Source organism: Gymnodraco acuticeps, unplaced genomic scaffold, assembly GCF_902827175.1.
Source record: "Gymnodraco acuticeps unplaced genomic scaffold, fGymAcu1.1, whole genome shotgun sequence".
In the NCBI taxonomy this organism is placed as follows: Eukaryota; Metazoa; Chordata; class Actinopteri; order Perciformes; family Bathydraconidae; genus Gymnodraco; species Gymnodraco acuticeps.
In genome coordinates, this window is record NW_022991435.1 from 3,291,856 (window position 1) to 3,316,914 (window position 25,059).

General features: G+C 41.4%; 1 protein-coding gene across 5 annotated transcripts in view; it reads right to left on the reverse strand.

The window, feature by feature from the left end:
- Window positions 1-77: 77 nt before the first annotated feature.
- The window catches only part of mast3a (microtubule associated serine/threonine kinase 3a), a 32,203-nt gene continuing 7,221 nt past the window's right edge, over window positions 78-25,059 (reverse strand). For 2 of the 5 annotated variants that reach the window (XM_034196093.1, XM_034196092.1), the window contains 25 exons: window positions 24,502-24,590; window positions 23,773-23,845; window positions 19,270-19,354; window positions 16,570-16,727; window positions 14,079-14,154; window positions 13,653-13,862; window positions 12,434-12,535; window positions 11,801-11,933; window positions 10,240-10,322; window positions 9,898-9,983; window positions 9,270-9,478; window positions 9,021-9,159; window positions 8,680-8,812; window positions 8,421-8,586; window positions 8,182-8,283; window positions 7,419-7,541; window positions 7,084-7,196; window positions 6,595-6,776; window positions 5,551-5,672; window positions 5,270-5,458; window positions 4,644-4,867; window positions 4,300-4,422; window positions 3,994-4,130; window positions 3,601-3,785; window positions 2,462-3,324 (listed from right to left, as the gene is read on the reverse strand). In XM_034196093.1, the coding sequence (XP_034051984.1) occupies window positions 2,462-3,324; window positions 3,601-3,785; window positions 3,994-4,130; window positions 4,300-4,422; window positions 4,644-4,867; window positions 5,270-5,458; window positions 5,551-5,672; window positions 6,595-6,776; window positions 7,084-7,196; window positions 7,419-7,541; window positions 8,182-8,283; window positions 8,421-8,586; window positions 8,680-8,812; window positions 9,021-9,159; window positions 9,270-9,478; window positions 9,898-9,983; window positions 10,240-10,322; window positions 11,801-11,933; window positions 12,434-12,535; window positions 13,653-13,862; window positions 14,079-14,154; window positions 16,570-16,727; window positions 19,270-19,354; window positions 23,773-23,845; window positions 24,502-24,590 (4,105 nt within the window). Of the gene's footprint in view, window positions 3,325-3,600; window positions 3,786-3,993; window positions 4,131-4,299; window positions 4,423-4,643; window positions 4,868-5,269; window positions 5,459-5,550; window positions 5,673-6,594; window positions 6,777-7,083; window positions 7,197-7,418; window positions 7,542-8,181; window positions 8,284-8,420; window positions 8,587-8,679; window positions 8,813-9,020; window positions 9,160-9,269; window positions 9,479-9,897; window positions 9,984-10,239; window positions 10,323-11,800; window positions 11,934-12,433; window positions 12,536-13,652; window positions 13,863-14,078; window positions 14,155-16,569; window positions 16,728-19,269; window positions 19,355-21,108; window positions 21,130-23,772; window positions 23,846-24,501; window positions 24,591-25,059 lie in introns of all 5 variants that reach the window. The other 3 variants (XM_034196090.1, XM_034196091.1, XM_034196094.1) reach the window with 3 other exon arrangements.

The following is a 25,059-nucleotide window of genomic DNA, read 5'->3' on the forward strand; positions in this document are numbered from 1 at the left end:
TTGATTGTTTATGGTGCCAATTGTTTACCTTGCATTTGTTGTTGTTTGAGGGACAAATGACGAGGACACACACACACTTTGTATTCCTGGACCTTGTAGCCCCTTTGCAATGCATTTATTTCAAGCACTGTTAAGACAATTAAAACAAAAACGAGTCTGCATCAGATACCCACATGGTAGGAATTTCATAAAGGCCAGTTTGTCATCTAGGAAAAAGGGGTTGAATGGAGAGCCACAAACTTAAGTGTTGGGGAAGAGAAAACAGTTGAGCCCACACACACACACACACACACACACACACACACACACACACACACACACACACACACACACACACACACACACACACACACACACACACACACACACACACTTAATGTGTGATGCCAAACACCTAACATGGATAGCCTATCCCCACAAAATGAAGTCTTGGTTTGAAGAAGTATAACATGATAATACAACTTAAGGTCGAGAGATAATATGGATGTTTGGTGGTGGTACAAAATAAAGGGATCTTAAATCATAACATACCATGATGTTAATTGCATCAGAAAATCGCTGATAAATCCTACAGAGACACACGGTTTCCTCACTGATGTGTAACAAACAAGCTTCTAACAATCTATAAGCACCGTTCAAGGTTTAGTATGTGCTAAACATCCGTTATAAATTCCCAAATTAACAGTTCCCTCTACTCCAAAATCCAACAGGACAAAAGTCTTATCGCTGATGTAATTAATTAAAATATTCATTTTTGGTTGCTGATCAAAACAGTTTCTGAATAAAACCAATAAACAGCTTTTAAAAAAAGGAACAAAAAATTCCAAAAGAAGTTAAAACCAAAAACAATTTGTTCAAATTTTTTAACAAGACGCTCATTTTAAAGACCAAACCAGTGACTTAGCATCAAATTCAAGAAAAACTAAAAATATGTTTTAAAATTGCAGGAATTTTATACTGGGATGTGAAACATGCACAAACCTCTGAAGCTGATCACAACATGAGATTAAGACCCTGTCACATAAGTGACATTACACAATGCATCCGAGTCCATCTACCCTTACAAGGACACTTTAAAAAAAACACTTTCAACAGCTGTTATAAGGTCCACCATTGTTTATACAATATACATCAACAGCATGGGCTATTAGTACTGCAACAAGACTGTTTCCATATCAAAATATACAAAAAGGAGATCACCTCTACTCATTCCTTCATCCGCGCAGGGCTTCTGGTTGACTTCCCTGTCATTCACTTTTTTTTTTTTTAAATAATTTAACAAAAACCATGAGCACACACATATTTGCACTAAAATGTAAACAATCATTCATAACACCCATTTTAAGAAAACAGCCAAGGGAACTAGTTTTCTTTGTGGCATCAACTGTACAAGTTTTGAATCCATCAGTGAATGAAATTGTCCTGAAATATTAAAGGTGCGCTAACTTTTATACGGATACGACAACTGGTGCACTTCAGCTAGACAAGGTTTGTGGGGGGGAGGTGGACGGAGGCTCGATTCAACAAGGGTGACAGGGACAACAGTTTGCTTATTGAGGGTAGTCCCAAAGCTTTATCTAGACACCTGTGTTGATCAGTGACACACTTTTTTTTACAGGATAGAAAGGAAGTGGACGTATAGCCCATGCATACATGAATCTTCTTATGTACAACTACAGTACCTCTGTTTAAATGGTTCCTATGGCTAAACCATGCTTTGGCACCACAGCTAGGCCCTTGAGTATTGAGCTGTTGATATTTTTGTCAAAATATTGATACAAGGCCTTTGTTCTATGAGTCGAATTGTGAGCCAACACAATCTGTATGATGGAGAGTCAGCAAAATCTTCTTGAGTCTATAATACGTCACAGGACAAACACCGTTGGTTGGTTTTAAAGACCCATACGGAACAGGAAACAACACCCAATTCTACACAGGTATTGAGGTATAAAAAAAATATGGTACAATATTGACTGATGGTACCTGCCCTTTTCTGCACCTGCTATAAAACCACAATGAAGAGTTGTTCCATGGCTTTTCTTTTGTGCAAGAGTAGCTGAAGCATCCAAGGCATTTTCAGCAACCACAAACAAAGATGAGCATACAAATCAAATTCATAAATAAGTCTCCTTCATTTAAAACAAAAACTATTTACAAAATACATCAGTTCCAGGTCCCACCGTGATTTGAGAACCAAGAGAGAAAACAAGCAACTAGGAAGTGGACGAAGTTGGACAGTCATTATTCTGTTAACAGTGTTGCAGGATGCATATATTACTGAGAAAAATTGATGTTAATTTGCTCTTTCGTCTTCGAGGTGATGCTTGTGATGATTTTTGACTTGGTCACAGTTTTCTGGACACATGCAAGGCCTTCAAATGTAAGTTACAGTAGCAGGTCAAAGACTCTTCTTCACTAATCAGCCTCTTCATTGTACTGTTTTCCTGGCAAAGCGATACAACTAAAACCCTCCTTTGTCTTTTGACTTGGCTTTCTGCGGTGTTGTTGTACCCTGTGCTCCTCTTCCTTCCAGTTTCACAGCAGATTGTGCCTTGTCCGACTTGATCCAGGACGCCTTGAAATCCTTGGGCTGCGTGAGAGGAGGCGTTGGGCTCGGGGTTGCCTCTCTCTCCTCCAAATCGTCGAAACTCACTTCCTGCACGGCCTCTTGCTTCTTAAAGGAGTCCCTTCGCTCCGACAGCTTCCTCATCACCACCACCTCGTTGGAGTGGTGGTTGCTGCTGCGGTGTTGTGGCGAGGCGGTGGAGCGGTAGAGCTCGCTGCCTCCACTGGCTGAGTCCTGGTAGCCTCTCTGCCCTCCGATGAACAATCCCTGACGGCCGTGCTCCCCGACACAGACGAACCCAGTGGCGGTGTCCCCCTCCATGTCCTCCAGCCCCTCCGCCTCAGACAGAGGCACCTCCATGGTGTGGCGGCGGGTGCTGTAGGCCTTCCTCTCAGTATGGTAGCCCCCTGTCATCTTGTCTCCAGTCAGCTTCTCCGCTGACTGCACCCTCTTGAGGAGCGGTGAGCGTGGCGGCTCTGCGCTGCGGGGACGCACAGAGTGGCGGGTGATAGTGGGAGGGGACAACGTCTTTCCATGAAAACCCTGAAGAGACTTGGGGTGATTCGGGAGGCAGGATGGAGAGCACTGCGGAGAGAGGGGCTGAGGAGGCGGGATGCAGGCCAGAGGTGAAGGAGGGATGCTGCTGGTGGACTTGCAGCGGCCAGCTTTGGTGTAGCGACCCAACACATGTAGGGAACTGGGGCGGGGCTGTGGGACAGGAGAGTTAGGGGAGCTGGAACACGGAGAGGAACTTGAATCTGCCGAAATAAATAAATCAAACAGCTTAGGGTGAGTATATTTTTTTCACAACACACAAAGTGATTGACAGCTTCCTTTTAAGATGAGATGGAACTTTATTTATCCCTTTGGGGAAATTCAGGCGTTTATGGCAGCAACAGGGTCAGAGTTAAAAACAGGATTCACACAAGGTAAAAATAAAGACAAAATAGAATAAAAAGTAATAATAGATATATACAGATATATTTACACAAGTGTGCAGATTAAGGATGCAAGTGTGGGGTGACCTCACTCACCTCCAGAGTAATCGGGAGCAGGGGAGCGACACGGTGTGGATGGCCCAGGAGAGAGGCTCTGTGTGGGGGAGCCGGAGAGGCTGTCGCTGGATGACTGGTGGAAACCCGAAGAGAAGCTACGACTGCTCTGCATGGGCGGAGGAGGCGTTTGCTTAGACAGCTTCTTCAAGATGCTACGTCGTCGGCTGCACAGAGAGAGGTGTCAGGTTTGTTTTGTAAATGATATTGTTTTTTGTATGCCTGTTTAGGAAAAAAAGTGTCTCTTATGAGGCAAAAGGCCGACCAAAATGTAAGAGAAGGACTTTAAGAATGGAGTCATTGTAAAGTGTCAATCTGAAATCTGATACTAAGCTTCAGACATGAGTTATATATGTCAAGCATCAAGTCACGTACCTGTCCTGTCCATCCTTCTTCTTGCTCTTCTTGCTGCGTCGGGCCATCTTGGCCTTGTAGCTGGATTTCCTGGCAGGGCCCACCTTGATGGAAGTGTTCTCCAGAGCGGTAGTCTGCAGAGTCACCCTGTTGCCACTCTGTTAAAAACACATTAACATAATCTATAAGGCATCTCTCTTAGGAGCCACAAAATGATATGCTATCACAGAATGATTTAGCAGCAAAACATTTAATTTAAAACACAATGTAATGATCAAAATATACAATACTGTTTCATATTTGTATAAATGAAAGTTATTATCATACCTTCAGCAGCAGCTCCACGACCTCAGTGTGGACGAGTCCTTGGACCGACTCCCCATTGACATGAGTGATGAGGTCACCGGCCCTCAACCCTGCCTCGTGCGCAGGACTGCCTTCCTCAACACACTGTGGACACAAACACACACAAAAGATTAAAATGACTGCTCAAGCAACCATCAGCTGTAACCATGACGCCACCTACTTCACCTATGCAATTATCACAACCAATGTATTTATCAGGGAGAAAAACATGTTACATGTTTAATCAATCAATTACACTTTAAAAATTGGTTGAATAGGTTGGTTTCACTAAAGATTAATACGGCTACACCTGAGAAGACACGTACCCAGACCATGTGGTGAACGGTGTAGACATCACTGTCCCCCATGTAGACTCTGATAGCTCGTAACGCAAAGCCGAACCTCTTCCCAGAGCTGTGGATGACCACAGGGGGCCGGAGGCAGCTGACATTGACAGAGAGGTCCCTGCTGGGGGACGAGTCCCTGGACGAGGGGTTGGACGACAGGGACAGGGACGATTTGGGGCTTGTGGGAGGACCTGGAGAGTCATCTAGATCAGGAGGAACAGATGATTAGAAAGCTCATCAGATGAGTGCTTATGGAAGGATATTTTCCTACATTTTGCATTATTTAGTATTTGATAAAACTGCTATAACAAAAATACAATAATATTGCTTAAAGGTGGGGGGTTATTCTACTACGTGTGGTTTTTGGATACAGAATCATAACTAGTCAGGTGACATTCTTCTTATCTTGGCCCCAAAGTATTTGTATTTACTGCACAAGTTACACGGCATCAGGCTGTAGAGGGCACTGTAAACACATGCATTGAGATTACAGTTCTGCCTATAAAATATAACAAAATATTACTATGGCTGGAAATTGAGTAAGCAACTGAATCTATTCCAACATGTACATTTGATTTTAAAGACAGTATTATAATCCTGTCTACCTGGGGTGATGATGAGGGACAGGCCAGAGACAGATGCAGACTTGGGGACTTTTCCAGCGGGGGATCTGGGTTTCTCTGGGGTCTCCAGCTGGTGGGCGATGCGCCGGGACGCCCCTCTGCGGAAGGACGGCCTGGTGCCGGTGCTGTTGCTCCGGAGCCGAATACGCTGCAGGTTGGAAACCAACCCATCTAGGATAAGGACATATTGAGTGTGAGTTATGATGCTTCATTAGTGCTAAATAACAGGAGAGGAGAATACAGTCTAGATTTGTCAATCTTACCTTCTTCCTCGGCCGAGATGGCGAAGCGGGGCATGATGTCGAGGCTCTGGGTGCTGTTCATCACCAGCGGGCTCGCACTGCGCTCTGACTGGGAGGAGCTGGAGGAAGCACGAGGACGCAGACTGCAAGGAACATACAGTGGACAGAGGATTTTTAGCAAAACGTGTCTATTTACGTAGAACAATGATGTCGCAGCAATGTTCTTCCTATGAAAAGCTATAGAGCAATTAAAAAAAATGTATCAATGATCCAGATTTACCGCTTATTAAGTGTAATTTGCATTACCATATGTTTGGATGAATTAGCGCTGGTATGTTTCTTGTATGTTCACATTCACCTTTTCGCCTGTATCCACTTGTCTTTCATCCTTTTTTTATAACTAATTCTGTTGATGTATTGTGATTTTAAGGGTGTCCATTATCATCTGGCTGGGGACAACGTCTGGAAATGAGCAATGTTGGCTAAAGCTGCCCCATTTACTGTTTTTTGTGACAGTTGATCAATGGGGACTGTCCACGACACTATAAACAAATAAACTAAACCTTGAGGAAAAAGACTACATTGTAGTCACCGCTCATCTAAATAGTACTGGTTTCACTGCTGAAGCTTCACAACCTTGTCAGTATATGTCAGGTTACTCTATTAGGGGTCACATACAATTCCATATGAAAGGTATCAAACGTACGTACCCAAAATGTCCTATTAATGAATTTATAATCCTACATGTTTTAAATCTCAGAAAAATTGCTTATTTGCTAAATAAAATGCTTCATATATAAGAAGAGAGAATATTAAGATAAGTTAAGATGGAACTTTATTATCCCGTGGGGAAATTCAGGCGTTTATAGCAGCAACAAGGTCAGAGTGAAAAACAGGATTCGCAAGGTAAAAATAAAGATAAAATAGAATCAAAATCAAAATAATAATACACCTCAATCTCACATTTCCTCTAAAATGGTAAGCCATCAAGGTGAGAACGAGGTCTGGCTTCAATCCTTTCCTATCATAATTAGGACATCCCTCCCTCCCGGTTCAAGTTCTCACCTCCCCCTGGGTCCATCTGCCCGCCTGTCTCCACTGGCCAAGTGTTTGTTTCCATCGCATGGGGAGAGGCCTCCCCTGCCCTCCCAGCGCTCCTCCTTCTCCTCGCTCTGGCTGCGCTCCGACGACGACAGGCTCTGGTTGGACGGCGTGGAGGTGGACAGATGCTCCGAGCTGCTGTACACCTGGAGCATTAGAGGAAATGGGTCACATTGATGTTTAACCAAGATATCAGGACTGCTTAATCAGAAGGTTATCACCAATGTTTCTAAGATATATCTTTTAATGGGACGTGTATTTATAATTGATATATATTTATTAAAAAATAACTTGAAAAGGAATTTAATTTGCAAAGACCCAAAAACTTCACAGATATTCATGTACATTTCCACAAATCTTGTATTAATGCTTGGCTTCAAACCTTTATGAAACGTTTTCTTACATTTTAACTCTACACAAAATGAATAATTTGTGACATAGTCAGAGCAGTACCTTGCTGAAGCGGTGAGCCACAGAGGAGAACTGTCGGAGCTCTAGAGATGATTCATCATCGTTGGTTTCATCGTCATCATCCGAGTCCAGGTGACAGTAGCGCTCCGATCGAGCTGTAAGAAACACAATGACAGTGCATTAATAATAATATTAATAATAATAAATATTCTTACTACAATTGCCATCACTGTAAAATTTCCTGGTCCAGTATCTTTCTGTGTTTTTAACAAAGGTGTGTCTGTGTGTGCAGAAAGTGATCCATATTTGTATTGTAGTTAGCTCAGTCCATATTAGATCTTGAAATAATGAATAAATCTGACTGGTCTGTAACGTACTGTCAAAGTAACTAGTGTCGTCCTCAGTCTCTAGTTGAGGTATGAATTCAGCTTTCTGTCTCAGCAGGCCAGTCCAGTCCAGACCGTGGAAGAACATGTGCATCTTCACCTCAGTGGTTCCACCTGGAGAAAAAATTAAATAAAAATCAGACAAACAGGTATGCTTTCATATCTGCACACCTTAGACCTGGTTTACAGTTGATCCCCAGGCACTCCGTGTCTCCCTTGATATCCTTATATCTCCCTGTTGCCTTATTAACACTCATTAGGCACGCAGCTTTGATGTAATGGAAAAGTTCCATGTTGATGGAAAGTTTCTATCAGACACAGCCCTAAAGATAACTGCTACCAATTGCTAAATGTGATCTTTCAAAAATATTCCTTGACATAACACTTTCATAAACATCTCTCTCCGGTGAAATCCCCCGTGTCATGGCTGCCCTGACAAATTGTAGCAGACCTAGTGTAACCTGGGACCTGTGCCTCCGTGTCTCAAAGGAACAGTAGTTTTACATTCTGTTCTTGTATATATCATTTTCTATTTACGTGTACTGTATATAGACTTCTTGCACTATTTTCTTTTGTTGCTTTTTTTTGTATTGAATTTTTTTTATTGTTTATGTCTTATATAACTATGTTCTATACATATACATTGTCAGAGGACCTATTCTACACTGTAGCTTAAGTGCATATGACACTAAAACCTTTGAATTGAATTAAGAGTGTTGTGTACCCACTCCTCATCAGTCACACCCCCACCAACCTGTTCCCAGTCGATCCAGAGGGCTCTGTCTCAGCAGTCTGGTGATCAGGTCCTGGGCATCAGCCGGCAGAGCGTCCTCCCCCTCAGGCCAGATTATGTCGTCTGGACAAAGAAGAACATACAATCAACCAATGAAGGGATTTAATCACATCAAAACCCAAAATAAACATTAAATGTTGGTCAATATCTATCTATGTGTGGAAAGGTTGTATGTGATGACTGAGGAGAATTGCACTAACCGTTGACCACCTGACCAAACAGCTGTTCTGGTGTTTCTCCAAAGAAAGGCACACAGCCCACTAAGAACTCATAAAGGATGATGCCCATAGCCCACCAGTCTACTGGCTTGCCATAGCCCTGCCTCAGGATCACCTCTGGAGCAATGTACTCAGGAGTACCACACACCTGATGAGAGGAAAGGAAGATGTAAGAGAGAGAAAATATTGATGTTGGTTTGAGATCGTTAAAGATGAGATGAAGAGATGAGAAGAGACAGACCTGTTTGTCGATGAACTCCCTGGTATCCTTTTCGATATGTCCTTCATATAAGTTGGTGGTCATGTTCATTAAACCGATCTTTGACAGCCCAAAGTCTGTCAGCTTAATGTGTCCCATGGAGGTGATTAACAAACTACAAAAAGAGGAAACAGAACACATCAAACGCTTACCCAAAACTTAGATTTAGACTGCAGTAAAAAAAGTCTCAAAGGCTGAAAGCTTCTGTGACTACTTCAAAAATATTGCCAGGCTCTAATGGCAAGTCTAAAAATGATTAAAGCTTTAAAGTACTTTGGAGCTACCTCAGAGCCGAGAGAGAAAGAAGTGAAATGAGGACTCACTTGTCTGGTTTGAGGTCTCTGTGTACAACCCCGTAGTTGTGAAGATACTCCAAAGCCAAGACAGTCTCAGCAAAATACAGCCGAGTCATGTCCACAGGCAGAGGACCGATGTTCTTCAACAGGTTGGCACAATCCCCACCTAAAGTACAAAGACAGACAGTCAGCTGCTTTGTTTGGGCTTATAGTGGGTAAAGAATAACATTAGTCTTTAAAGACATGATATGTATGAGTGGATAATTCAAACCGTACCTTCCACATACTCCATGACCATGCAGAGGTGCCTCCGTGTCTCAAAGGAGCAGAACATAGAAACCACAAATGGGTTTTCAGCAAAGGTGAGGATGTCTCGCTCCACAAACACCTGCTGGATTTGATTCCTCAGCATCAAGTTCTGCCGGTTGATCTTCTTCATGGCAAACCGTTGACGGGTCTCCTTGTGGCGCACCAGAAATACAGTCCTGCATGACAGATGGAAGAGGACAACATGAAATAAAACACATAACAAATCGTACAGATTTTTTGTTGGTACTAACTAGTAGTATTGTAATAAGTTTCTTTGTTATTTTCCACTTAATCCTAATTTGATTTTGGAACATAAGGTCCAGTTTGTTAACACATTTCCATTAAGATCCAGTATAAAAACAATTAATGCAAAATAATGGCTGATGGCAAATGAAACGACTCAATTGATTGGTGGGACAAGAGGAAAAATAATAAAATAATAATAATTCCCATTGGGTAGTCCCTACACTGTCCGTGCCCTGACCCAAACTACAACACATCCTCTTTTTAGTTTAATTTCCACTTTTATTGGGCTCTCTGCGGTGTCAACAAAGAATCTGAGCTAGTCGGAAACAAAGACGTCTGTCTTACTCACCCATAGGCGCCATTGCTAATGAGCTTGATGGTCTCAAAGTCGCTCTCCAGTGGTTTCCTACGAGGAGGGGTGCAGGCTGCTCGGCCCTGAATCACACAAAAAGGAAACAGAAGGAAAAAAACAGGAACTAAGTTGCTGCATTGCTCATGGAAAGCATAAATACATGCACTTCAGGACTTCATTGTGATCATATTAAGAGTTGTCTTTCCCGAAAGAGCTCTATATATCATTTAAATGGTCGCAGCATTGAGTGTTGTTTGTACATTTCTATGATGCCTTCAAACTAAGAATCACTTCATATTTCATTATAACTACTTATGTACCATCTAATATAAGCTTTACCTGCATATGTGTACCGTCTCCTGTGTCGTCAGACTCTCTGTTGGCTCTGTGGCTTGGACTGGTCTGCTCCAGGTGGACCATCTCTGAAACAGCAGCAGACACACAAAACTCCTTTTTAGTTTAAAGTGGACCTATCATGCTATATTTGAATAACATATTGTAGGGCCATACCTACATAAAACATGTCTGTGAAGTTTTTTTTTCAAAATACCAAACAGATCATGCATTTTAGCCATGCCTCATTTTGCTCTATTTGATCTATTCCAGCCTTGTTTTTGCAAGGGCTGATTCGGTGGCAAATGAGCTGCAGCTGACCACGCCCCCCTGCAAAGGAGGGGGGCGAGGTACGAGCGTCATGTTACCATGCTGTTACCATGCTGTTACCATGCTGCTACCATGCTGTTACCATGCCACGGCAACCTCTCATTCCCCTGATAGGTGGAGAGTTGCCCATATAGGCGGAGCTCCCCGTTTCTGACCAGAACAATTTCAAATCTGTATCAGTCTGTATCAGCTCCGTGGCAGCCCCGTTTTTAGAGATTTGGGTATGGAGGAAAAGAGAGAGGGTTGTGTTTTCTGACATTTGGTGAGTTCCCTGACACACAAGGGACACATATTCATGTTTGAAAGACGTACAAAAGTGCATTTTGCATGATAGGTCCCCTTTAAATAAAAATCAGTGAGAGCGATGAGAGGTTATTCAACTGTTTGCGAATGATAGTAACTGACTATTGATGCTTAACGAAATTCCAATTGTCACCGTTTCCAAATCACATTTATACATGATTAGGTTATAATGTCTCTGCAAACTCATTAAAGGTTTTCTAATTCGGTTGAATTACGCTCCACTCTGCTGAATATCATACAAAGCAATACTGACATGTCGTTCTGCAGAGGGAGTACTTTCAATGGTCAATTACACAGACTAAATGCACAGCCTTTTTAACTGAACAATGAAAGACTTAGCAAAACTAAGGCAGGATCTAATACTAGGGGGAAATCCACATTCATTAGGTGTGCTCAAGAAGAACAGACACAATGAAATCAGAAAACAAGTTCAAAGACAGCACAGGGAAGGAGTAGTGTGTTGAGTAAAGTGACATAATATGATAAGTCCTGTCACAAATTGAAGCTTGTTTACAATGGGTAACAATACAATCTTCTTATGTGCAAAAGATAAAATACATAAAGATACATAAAATAACAGTACTTACTGAAACAATAACAATATCAAACATACAAGAAAAGTGCCAATAGAATAATTGTTTCCCCATTTAAATTATTTAAAGAAATTCTCCAGTAACATTATGATTTGATCTATGTTTATTTTTCTGGTTGAAAAGTAAACAGAAATCCACAGGAAATGAACTCCTTACCGTAGGATTTAAGTACACATATTGTAAGATAGCGATGAAGATAAAGCTCTGATAATGTTTTTAATGTCATTCCTATCCAGTCCGAGCATACTGTAAAAATTAGTCTTAAAGGTATTCTCAAAAGGCCTAAATAGACACTATAGTAGGTAAAATACAGAATGCAAACAAATGAATCATCATTGCACCTTCCAAGGGATCTCTGGTGAGGCCGAGCTGGCTGATGATGTATTTGGGAATATCTGTCTTGATGCCGTGGCCGACTTTGGCCTGATCCTCTGCCACCTCCAAACGTTGGTAAAACTCCTCTGGATCAAACTCCTGTGAGAGAAGCATTAAAGACGTGATGTGGTTTCCTTGCATTTTGAATGTCATTTATTTTGGATCAGATAAAAAAGCATTCATGACTATCACAGGACACTTTTGCAAAAGGACACAAATGCTGCTAACAACACAACAGGAGACACACCATTGCTCGAGTTGAGAAGTAAGAGGCTGAAAAGGTCAAACCAGTACTGTGTTTTTCTTGTGAACTTGAATTCTCATAAAAACCCACTGTCAATATTAAAATGTGGCAAATAAAAGGACTACAATCAAGTCTGACAAGGTAGGCTTTCTGATGCCTAACTCCAACATGAAACTGTGTTGTTATTATTACAGCGACGACTATCATTATAACACCATGTCATCAATGTATACGAGTCACCTGTGAGGCCTGCATTTAAAAAAGGGACATATATTTAGTTCTAGACTGTCAGCTGGTAGACATCACGTTGATATTGTGTCCCTTCTGATCACTACTGTCTGACAGCGAGACTTACCAGACACTCCAGCAGCCTGGCCGGCCTGGAGATGATGATGAGAATCGTCTTCACCAGTTTGGTGATGATGGCCACCTCCTCGCTCTCTGAACGCTCATACGCCTGACCGGGAAAAGACAAAGGATGATGGATTATTATTTTTGTCTTGATGCAATTGGCACGAGGCATAAGGCAGACAGTCTCACCCACAGTAGCCGTCTTCACTCTGGCTCATATTATTTTTAGCATCCATTTCATCTCGGTGATTCAATAGATCTAGGCTGGTGTTTTGACATCTTGCATCAATACTCATTTCTGTTTGCTGCCTTGCCAGATTTATAAATATGAGAAAACACTTGCGAAACCTATTATTAGCCTTCATTGTCTCCATATCTTACGCTAACATTGCCTTGCCTTGGTCAAACAGAGGTTTCAGAGGAGGTTTTAAGAGGGATTTAAGTCAGAGTTTAACCTGATCATCTGGGTCTCAACCCGTCAAACCTGTTACAAGATTTGTTTTCAAAGATATCGTCTTCCAAAAGTTGGAAAGAAAAAAAGCATTATAAAACAGCAATTCTTATTCCAGAGAAGAAGTAGCGTGCAAAGGGACAAACTCAAGCACTTTAACATGTGACAGCAGGGAACAGTCGCTTAAAATAAACTCTTACTAAGACGGAAAATCATTGTATTGGCAAGATGGAAGAATAATTACAGAAATGTGGCTTTAGTGGAAATTATAGACAGAATAACGTGCACCCTGTTGTATTGTAGGATAAACTAAAATAATACAATCAACTACTTAGAGACTGAAGGAACACAAGAAAGCACTGCATCCACTTTGTACTGACGGTGGCTAAAGAATAACTGGATGTTAACTTTGAAACGTTCTGTTTAAAGAGAGAAAGTCATTGGAGTCTGCAGCAGACGCTCTAATCTGTTTCGCAAAAGAGGCAGCATGTACTGCAGTCAAATTGTTGCTGGAAAGGTTATGTTATAAATCATTGCATAATCAAACACTTGACAACTGCACATATTCAAGTAATGACACAAAATGACAACACAATTACTGGCCAATGAACTGGATGTACTATACAAGCAATTTCCATTAAATGTTCCCAGTGAAGCTACTAAAGTACAGCATGCAATTTCCCAGAGGGCAATCTGAGCTACCAACAATCAGAAATCCACTGAGGATGTCTAAGAAAGAACAAACAGTGGCTGGATAATAAGAGACACTCACCTCGTGCAGCAGCTTCTCCAGTTTCTCCTGCAGCTCCACAAAGTACCTGGAGGTGACCAGGCCATTCTGGGACTTATCCAGACAGTCTCTGGCGAGCTCCACCAGCTGGTGCTGAATGAATCCCAGCACCCCGTCAGCCAGAGGCAGAGCGGTGTCCAGGGAGACCTCAGCGATGATGTCGAGCAGCCGACCCTCCATCTGGGCTGTTGCCTGGGAGACAAGCAAGATGGAAGACTTCGTTTAAAACAGTGACAGCAGCTTCGTGACAACAATTTACTTTAGTTTGAAGAGTCGAGATTTTTATTTTGTGTAAAAAAGTGGTTAGTGGTAGATCATCTTTTTGCATGGAAACTGAAGATGTTTAACCATTACAGCTCAGAGTGAAAAAGAAATAAAAGATAAAGCGGTGAAAATAAACGACTATACCTTAGGGAAACGTTCTTTGTAGACGTGATTCATCATGACGATTTCATTGTCAAATGTTCCACAGGTCCTTCCAGGGCTGGATGAGAAACAGAAAAATAGATCAGAGATACAGCCAATAATAAATGGATTCTACATCTGAATCATATTTGGCTCCTACGGTTTAATAAGTTAGATTTGCACATTTAATAAATGGCTTTTGGAAATAAATGTTAAATGTACAATAACCACAGCTGAAGAAGAAATTATAATGAATTACCATGCTGTTTGAAATGTATCCTTCACAACATATGCTTTGCTGTATACATTGCCAGGTTTCAGTTTCAGCCATGCAGGAAGATATTGTTCAACTAGCCAATGTATATTAAATGTGCATATAAAGTTCTAATTCTTATGTATTAGCATTTCTCGGATTTGATTAAAAACATTTGAATACCAATGAATGCCTTCTTTTTAGAAGTATGTCAGAAATATGTTTAAAGTGTAGTACCTGCAATGGTTAAATACCCAACACATATTAAAGCTGTGAAAACCACATCTATCAATCTTATTTAAGCTAAACAAAAGTTTCTTAAGACTACAGCGCACATGTTTGACTGAAAGCATTTACTGCCATGCCGGGCCATAAACCCAGCGTGTTTTGAATAAAACACTAATGTGATTCAGATCAGGTTCTCATCTGCAGTATCCATGACCACATCTGTTGTGTGCACAGGGCTTCAGTTACGAGCGGGGCACCTTTAAAGCCGTCCGTACACATTACAAATCAGAGAGCTGTCATCACAAATGTTAAGAATAGCAACGCTCGGTACCCTATGCATCACATACTACACATAACAATATCAACAAGTGACATGCAGTTACTATTTTGGTGCAACTACAACAGTTGGAGTTGCACAGCAGGGGATTTATTAGAGGGCAATAGTTAACCCCTTGGGAATTATTTGAAGGCAATAAGAAGCGCGTTACACACCTTCTGGAGCTATTTTAGAGAAACATGGACACCTGTCAGTCATCGTATTCCACATTTAATGCACGCAGTAATTCCAGTGTGTTTTTAATAGCATTTGAAAAGTCAAATGAAACTTTTAGAGGGTTTTAATCTCGTATTGAACTGTTAAGCGTTAATACGAATCTGCATGACATTATAGTGAAATGCATGCGGTAAGTTCTTTTTTTATTAAATAGATTTTACCAATTATGTTAAGATTTTACAATTAGAGCATTTTAAGACTTTATAATCAGACAACTACGAACACAGTTAACAAGCCTGGATGCCTGTAAAAGTTTTTTGTAAACTTTATATTGGACCATTTCACATTATCTCATCAACTTAGAGTTAAAGATCCATATATGATATCAACCTTTATTTATAAAAGCCTTCACTGTGACCTCTTCCCCTTTGAGTACAGAGCCACCGCTTCTGCATATGTAGAGCAGTTAACATCTAGAACATTCTCTGCCATATATATATAGATTTGCAGTATACATCCATATATATATGTAGCCCGGGCAATGACACATTAGTGAAAAGAAACAACCGCATCAAGATGTTGCCAACACCCTCAACAGCCCATAATAAAAAAGCCTCCAGCAACCTTGAAACTCCCCACCACAAGTGCAGTTCATAGGGTTTGTATTAAGTGTTTAATGTGAGCGACCATGCTAAATGTTTATAAAATGCTATATTCTAATCCTGGGGCTCAGTATAAAAATGGTACAACTTTATTCCCAGAACCACATACAATAATTATCGCTCTTTATTGAAATCCTCCCAGCAACTACTTCATTATTTCTAAATGTAAGACGTTGAGGAACATTAAACCTACTTTTGTTGGTTTGAGGTTGAGCAGCTTTTTCACCAAGTGTTTGCATTTGTGTTTACAGTACTGTTGCTAACTGCAGACTGTTCAGTGTCTGCAGCACTGCTAACAGTTTCCATCTCATACAATGATCTCAAATCCATGTTTGAGTAAGCAGCTGTGTAATATAAGGAAAACATACAGGAGGCTGTCACTAAAGCTCAATAGCTAACAGAAAGCTAACAATTGAAGAGAAGTAACTTTGGTTCATTAAAAATACAAATGGCAGGCATGACTTATTTTCTTCTCTTTCATTCACACTGAGGGCATTCATGTATTGAGTAAGCTATTTCATAATAGGCTTCAATTAGTTATTTAAACCAGAAGGCTTGGCTAACTAGCTAACCAACCCAGCTAAAACAACACTGCATTTTAGCTAAACTAGATACACTACAAGTTGAAGCTGTGCATTTTGTGTTTCTTATATGTTTGAGTGTATTAGAAGTGGTGAACAGTGCCTCCTGACATTATCCTCCCTCAATTATTTTATGATTAACACACAATATAAAACAAAAGAGGTGTGGCTCTAATCGGATTAGATTAACACTTCTCACAGTGCAGTGCTACACCAATGTGTGTGTGGTCCATTCCTCTCTGCAGTAAGGTTCTTTAATGACTCAAATCCAGGCTACCTGAGACTGCGTGAACGGAGCCTGACAGGGGGCGAGGCCTGCGCTCCTTCTTCGTCTGCCACACTCTCCGTGCTCCGGAAATGTTTGAACAGGAAGTGGAGATCATCTTGCGTGGGCTGGAAGGGTAACTGGTGCAATAACTCCTGGGAAGAAGAGGACTGTGGGGTAAAGGGAAATAGGGAATGTGGAAGAGAGAAGGAAATAATAATCAGTAAACTAGAATATATTCCAATGTTGCTATTAAAGCAATAACTGGCTAAAAACTGTTATTCCCCACTTTGCAAATGTGTATCCATATCAGGTTGTGCTTCTTTGATGATAGAACAGCCTGAGTTAAATGCTTTTTCTAATAAGAGACTCACACAGCTGCTCTCTCAGATTCACTCATTATCTTGTTAATGCTCACAGTCTAAAAAGTTTCACACTCCACTATAGTTCTGAATTAGATGTAACATTTAAAAAAAGGGCATGCTGAGAAAGGTCTGCAGTAAAATAAATCACCATGAATCCCTATAGTTTTCAAGAGGACTCTGTGAGCTTTAGTGTTCTGCTCTCCAAAAGCTTTTGATTTCTTCCCTGCTGCAGCACGCCTGAGGCACGCAGCGGCGGCTGTTGTGTTGGCCGTGCATGCATTCGTTTTCTCTTTCCAAGACAAAATGTGTGACACGCAGCCTGGAATTTATGAGAACTCCCATCTGGCTGGGATCTTGTGTTTCACTTGAGGAAGAGGTAAAGAGAAGAGGGGGTTCATCTGACCGGAGGAAATAGACGAGCTAAACCGAGACAAGAAGAGAACGGAAAACAGAGCGAAAAACTGAAAATAAGGGACAGAAAGAGGGGGAGAAAGATACCCCGAGGAAGAAACTAGAGACGTGTCAGAAGCGGGCGAGAGCAGCATAAAGACCTCACTGACAGCGAGGCTGAAAGGGGCTTTGTGTGGGGAAGGCTGACCTCACCGTCTCCAAGCCATGTGGTTGGCTATACAAAATTACAGCCGTGACAGAGGAGAACAGGCATTGTTTTTACAGCCAACTGCAGTTTTAGTAATGACTTTCTCAACTTTCTCAAGATAATTAACACGGAAACCATCAACAAATAGCTGATGGGGGTTACTGGGCCATGCGTTTTGACTTTTCCTTGAAAGGAAGTGAGGAAATGTTAAGTCCCTACTCATGTGTGATGTCATTCAGGAAATAGAAGTCATGTATTTTAACAAGACTCGTGTTATTTTAGAGATAAGGCCGAAAATTCCAGTACTTTCCCCATGGTCGAAAGAGTACGGCCCAAATCATCTTGGTACAAAGTCATGGTCACATAGTCAAATATTACCTCTTTGTTCCCATTAATTATATTGAGTTTAGAGTTGATTTCAAGAAGACAAACACACCATATACATTTAAATGTTGTGTTGGATTATTATAAAAACGTTAATTTGCACTCATTCTAGGAAAAACAAAGGATTGATTCATATCTCCTGTCTGTAGTGGAAAGTGTGTGTAAAGGCTGATGAAGGAGTGATGCATCATGGTTGGACATATCCTGTTATGAGAGAACGCTCGTGAACTGTTAGCAAAGGTGTTATGCCGTGGTATGCATGCCCACTGCACCTCGCGGGAGCGCGCACAGCGTAACGCAAAAACTCCCAGACATTTCAATGATTTGTACGGCAAAGTTAGGTTTGGAAACTATATCATTTCCTTTTTGGCGGGCATGCATGACACGGCATAACACCGGAGCCTCGCTGCGGGGAAGCTTTGGCGCTGTTGCGAGTTTGTTCTAATCTGTCAAAATGACAGACTGCTTTCAGATTTTTCCGTCATTGTTAAAGAAAATCCGTCATAGGCGGAAAATATTCGGTTAACGCGACCGCTGCTGTAGAGGCTATGATCGACCAGACTGTCAAGTAGCAGTGTGGTGATGGTGTGAATTTTTCCACCTGCCTCTGAGAATGTGTTCAGTGTCTTTGCTTGCATTGGTTAAACAAATGACCTCAACTGTATGCTCTGCGGATGCCACAAGGTCTGTGTGAAGTGAAACTCCAACCAAAATGAAATATAAAACAGTCACATCCTGGTTTTAAAGAGCGAGTAGTTTGTGTTAACCAACAACAGAGGCAGTTCAGTCAAAGACATTTCTCAAAGCTCCCCTGCAGAATATTTGATCTCTATCTATATAGATCTATCTATCTCAAAACATTCTCTTACACTATTGTATCTGTTTTATGTCCTATAAATGTTCATGTTGGAGGAGCCTAAGTTTTTCATTGCCATATCTACACTTTAGCTAAAGTGTACATGACAATAAAGCCTTGAATCTTGAAAATAAATCTTTAATCTATGTCTTTTCCTGTGAGTGACAAAAAGGTATACAAAAAACTACCCTCACAGCTCAACTCAAATATGGTCCAAGTGCAGAGAACTTTATGAAATAACTCTGGGGTCCACTGTAAATCAAAAACAATTTATAGGTTGATTTATTTCCTACACTGATCTTATGGGATTTACAGTTCAGTCAATCAACACCATAAGCTTACAGGACACTATTGCCCCGTAAACTGGCTGATACGCTGACTATAAGTAACACAGGGAGCTAAAGGGTCCCCTGGCAGTGGTTTAGAACAAGGTTGAATGTCTGATGAAGGAAATGAGACACACTGACAGGGTAGTGAAAACATTGAGTGAGACACAGTAAGAGACTTACAGATACTGATGAACTGGTAGCATTGGTGCAGTATCCAGACGAGGGAACCGACGCCACGGACCACCGTCTCCCGTCCACTCTGCTGCTGTAACACAACAGAAGACACACTGCTCAGAAGAAGCTCACCATCACATACAGAACTTACACATCCTGTCGACTGAAACTTCAAAGTGTACACCTGCAATCGCCCTTTTATGCAAATCTGCTCTTTTAAAAAAGGGCCCATGTCATGCTTTTCCGGTTATTACCCGTCCCCTTGTGTGTTATGAAGGTTTTTATGCATGTAAACAGTCTGCAGAGTCAAAAACCCTCAAAGTACACCCAGTAGCGAGTAAAACTCTAACACAGTCTATGCTGCCCCAAAACGCCTCGTTGGAGATTTCTCATTTTCCATGGTTTGCTTCCTGGGTACTGTGAGGTGGGGATACCCAGAGGCCACACCCTCTGCCAGCCTTTCACGAAACAAAGCTTCCCAAACCTTTCAGCGTTTCATGCCGGATATGTACAGCGTAGGGCACTGAAGAACGACGCTGTTCCTACTTTGTTTGGACCAGCGGGAGATTCGGGTACACAACCTGTAAGTATTCATTGTTGTTTGTGTATTTATGATGTTTGAAACAAACAAGGTATCTACCACGACTGTTTAAATGGGTAAACGTTTTTCGGGCTAATAAGTTGGGATGGCGGAGAAATGCTCTCCGCAGACCCATTCTCACAGCGTTATAAACCTTTTTCTTACTCAATATCAAGCCACACTTATTGTTTTTACTTCGGCTGTGAGTGTTTGTGTGTGCTCAGGTCAGGATGAGCTTCGCTTGTTCTCGCTGTATCGCCGACCCGGAAACCTGTCCGTTCCTCGCAGCAATGAGCCTCGCAACTTCCCGACCAATCGGAGCACACTAGGCTCACAGGGAGGGGGGGGGGCAGGAGCACCAACAAGCCGTTTAGGACAGAGTGAATACCGGTGAATACACATACTATACAGAGATGCTGTATGAGAAACCAATGTGAGTTTGGAAAATTGCACAATATAAATCTATTTTAGTAGACCTCAACAATGGAATTATGATCAGTGGAAATGGCCATGACATGGGAACTTTAAAGGTCTCCTATTTTACTATTTTTAGGCATATAGTATAGGTCTCAGATATATAAAAAACATGTCTATGAAGTGTTTTGCTCAAAATACCAAACAGATCACCCATTCTAGTCATACCCCCTCTATTTCAGCCCTGTGGGGCTGATTCTGGGTCCGTAGCTTAAAAAAGAAAACGAGAGCCGAGAGCTGAGGCGATAGCTCACGCAGGAGAATTCTACCCAGATATTCAGCTAAACGCCGCCATGATTAAATGTCATATCATGTTCTAAACCACATCAAGGATTATTTCTGAAACAGTATGGAGCTCAAATGCTTTTTCCCTTGCGGGTTTACCACAAGGTGAGTTCCTTTTTATATCCTGCTTATTTACACATAGCTCTGAGTGTTAGCGATGCTTGCTAATGTAAACAAAGACCATATTACTTCCAAAACATTACGCATTGTTTCTGATACAGCAACGTTTCTGATAGGGCCGTGGGCGTAAAGCCAGCCCACATTTCCAATATTACGTCATACAAGCATGCAAATTTGTATCAGCTCCGTTGTACCCGTTTTTTTAAATCGTGGCTAAGGAGGAAAAGAGAGAGGGTTGTATTTCCGGACACTTTGTGAGTCTACTGACACACCGGGGACACATATTTATGTATAAAAGACATCAAAAAGTGCATTTTGCATGATAGGAGACCTTTAAGAGATCATATGTAGTGTTGATAAAAAAGAAGACGCAGTTGTTTTCTTACCTTTCGTTGCGAGCCAGTTGGCTAAAACAGTAAAGAGGAAGACACAAATAGAGAAGATGAGTTAGAAAGAAGAGGCGCAGGCAGAGACACAAAGTGAGAGGGAAAATAAACAGTGTTTAATGATAGTGACAGAGTGCGTCTGGCTGTCAGAGTCAGAGCTGTTTGTTTGTCACAGCTCGCAGCCACTGGCAGTCTGCTGCGGAACACCTGCCAAGCTGCCATCACTCTGCAGCACCGAGACCCATAGACACCTGACTCGTGACTCATTAAAAACACGCACACAAACCAACAAAATACACTTCTGACTGTGCCTACACATACACCATGAAGAACCCACTTATCCATCACTAAAAACTTAAGTGATGCCCCTCTGCTTTTCCATCCAATATGGCATTTAATTGTCCTCCCTGATTCCATCTGTGATAACAGAGAGGCTCAATTTGTTTCTATCACAAACAAGCTCTTGGGAACATGCAGTTGAATCAGCAGTGACACAATCAAATTGGATGGTTCTGCTCCGAATGTGACTGATCTGAGGATTAGTCATGGGAATAAGACGTGTTTGTTTTCTCATCTGGTTCATATCTGATATGCATGTCATCTGCTATGTATTACCAATCGCCTTACTGCTGCTGATGCTACGTTGTTGTATTAAGGTCCTGCAAGGCTTAAGAGGAAATAAGCTCAAATTTAAAGCAAGGTTTTAGAATCGATGCCTGGGGTGTCAAGGAGAAAAGTGTTGGCACACCCTCAGAATAATGCCTCTTTAATGGTGCAGCTAAACAATAAGCCACACCCTTGATTTTATTTTTTGCATTTATTCTTGACGTCAATACCAACTATTTGTGTGTGGTTCTCCCATGTTTACATGACAAAATGATTGCACAAACAGCAGGGCAATACAGCTTGTGTGAATATGAAATACACCCAGAGGAGCTCTTTAAAAGTGCAGTCACAGCATCTGTCTCCACACAGGCAGCTAAAAAGGTCTCAACAAATTCAGATGAGTCATGCAGGCTCTTGCGAGGCTTCCCCTCTCCGTCCTCCAGCTTATGCTGCAATATGCCGTGCTTCACTGCAACATCAAATGCTAATTCATAATACATGACATTCCAGATGAGCAGCATATATATTTAGAGCACCTTCAATGACACTGAAGCAGCAACCATGTTCTGCAACTGGACGAGGGTGCAGCAACTTTTCCTCTAAATCCCAGTGAGTCTATGTGCAGTTGCAAGAAGCATGATAAGAGAACAAGCTTTGCAAATGTCCCCCATAATCACAGAAGCTGTGAATAATGAGCGTGTGCAGCGATTTGCTGCCTTAATTGGCTAGACAAACGCCGGGGTCCAGCGAGTGGCCCTAGGGCCTTTCAACTGGTTGGAGTTACTTCTCCATTGCCTCATTTCCACTGCAGAGTCCAAAGGGAACAAGCCAAGGCATGTTCATTATTCACGCAACTAAGGTTCCTCTCAAAGATGTCATTTTTATGTTTTTTATTGTACTGCCTTAAATGAGTGACAGTGTTTCTCTTGTTTACTTTATGCATTAACCTAGATAGAAAATAGCAGCATTTATTAGTGGTGCACGATAATTATCGGTCCGATATTAGGAATTATGACGTCATCCCGATAAACCCGATACCAGTATTAATAGCCCCGATAATATACAATATATTTTTTGGGTAAAAAAAAAGAAAAAATACTGGGTGGATTGGGATGAGGGGCGCTTGTTTTTCACTCGGCTCCTCCCGTTTTGCCAGTACTGTGGTATTAGTGGTTTAGGAAGAGGGGAGTTTTTCACAAATCCAGCGCTCCCTAACTCATGCCTGGCTGTGACGTAAATGGTGTGCGGCCGTGAAGCCAGGACAGTAAACAAACATTTCGCCGGTAGTATGGGACTATTTCAAAGTTTCAGAGTTAGATAGTTCGCTTGCTATTTGTATTAACAAATGCAATGCAGAAGTTCCACGAGGAGGGAAAAAGGCAACGAGCTATAATACTTCCAACCTGATTAGTCACCTGAAACATCGCCATCGCTACGATGGTGTGTTAAAAGCGTACGAAGACGCCTGCGCTGCTAAACTAGCGGCGAATCCAAAGCCAGCTGCAAAGGCACCGGGGCTTTTACCTATCGACGAGGCTTTTGAAAAAGGCAAGAAGTTTGCCAGAGACGACCCCAGGGCTAAAACGATCTCTAACTTCATCATAGAAATGATGGCGCTTGATGAGAGTCAAAACTGTTCTTGGCTTTGTTTTGTTCATAGTAGTAATGCTCATGTCATTTGCTCACTACTAGTCTTTTTTTTACCACCAGGTGTGCAAAAACTACAGGTACATTTAATATATATTATATTATTATCGGTATCGGTATCGGTCTTGAGAAGCAGGAAGTTATCGGTATCGGTTTCAAAAAAACAATATCGTGCATCCCTAGCATTTATGTCTTTTGTTTTCATCTTTCTATAGTTTTGTGACCTCTACTGGAAGATGAACCTCCTCGTATGGTAAAATATGCACTTAATCTCGGCATCTGCACTGCATTTTATCAGTCTTAGTAATGCTCCAGTTTTTGTATTGGATAGGGAAAATATTTCTGTGGTTATGTGGCTGAGCTCAACTGCCTTACAAGTCCATATTAACAAGCGTTTGAGTTAATCCTTACCTGCGGGCAAACTGGAAATTGGCAGAGGTGCTGGCAGAGACATTTCTGGGGCTTTCTGAAGGGCTGCTGCCAGCTGAAGAAACACAGTTACAAACAGTGAGAATGATTACAAGCTTAAATAAACTATATATATGATTATGTTAAATCATTACCCCAGCTATCTTTTGTTTTACATTTGAAATATGCTCAATGATTATTTTGCACATGACTTTACTTCAGAGTTCAGCACAAAGCCAATCTTACATTAACAGTATCACCCCATAGAGAGCAGGACGTTTTGTTGTTGATCACACAACACTAGATACTATTGAAAGGGTCACTAAAGGGTTTTCATGTCAGCCAAGCACTGCCACACCCCGAGTCACTTAAAAGAAAAATGGGTGCAGCAAATGAATGAGTCTCCATATAGCACTGCAGGCAGCTGAAGACGGAAAGAGTAGCCTAAAGAAAGCTTCATGAACAACATCGGCATGAGGAAAACTATTGTATGTCGTGCGAACATTTGGCTTGCTGCCTTAATTGAAACTTGATAAACAAACCACAGGGAAACTAGTGATTGTCTTGTGACATGCATCAACAAACTAAATAAGGCTTAAGGTGCATATACTCAACAAAACAGCTAATGTGGTGGTCTTCTCATTCCATCTTCATCCTCTTGTGTCTACGTAAAGCATGTGTAAAGAGTCTGAAACAATAGCACACACACAAGTATCATCAACACACAAGTACCTGTGGCAAGTGGGAGAGGTGAAAGGGGTCGTGAGAGCGTGGGCGACGTGGTCCCGACCGCCAAACTCCTTCTTTTGTTGTTACGAGAACTGTGAGAGGAGGAAAACAAACAGCAGAGAGAAAAAGCTTGTTACGCAAGACAATTACAAACACAATCGCCAAGCCTTTTATCAGTGCAGTAAACAGTCTGGAGAAATAAAACAGGCGACCTATGAACTTAAGTTGTTGATCCTGATACAGAAAACACTGATAATTGCAATGATGTCATGATACTGGTGTTTATACATACACACATAGCTACACACATATGTAAATATATATAAAAAACAGAAAGTATGCACTGTTACATTTGGCTAAGGTGTCAACACGTATTAAATAGGCTGCATTTTGTTTGTCTTATATGAAAGAAAAAGTGTTTCTGGCTGCAGGAGTTACTAAAAGGAAATAATCGACTCCCAGGGAATAACAAGGAGTAGTTGGTAGGGTGCTACACTAAAGTATTAAAGAAGATGAGATGATGTGTACTGTGTCTGGAAGTATGTAAGAATATAAGAAACA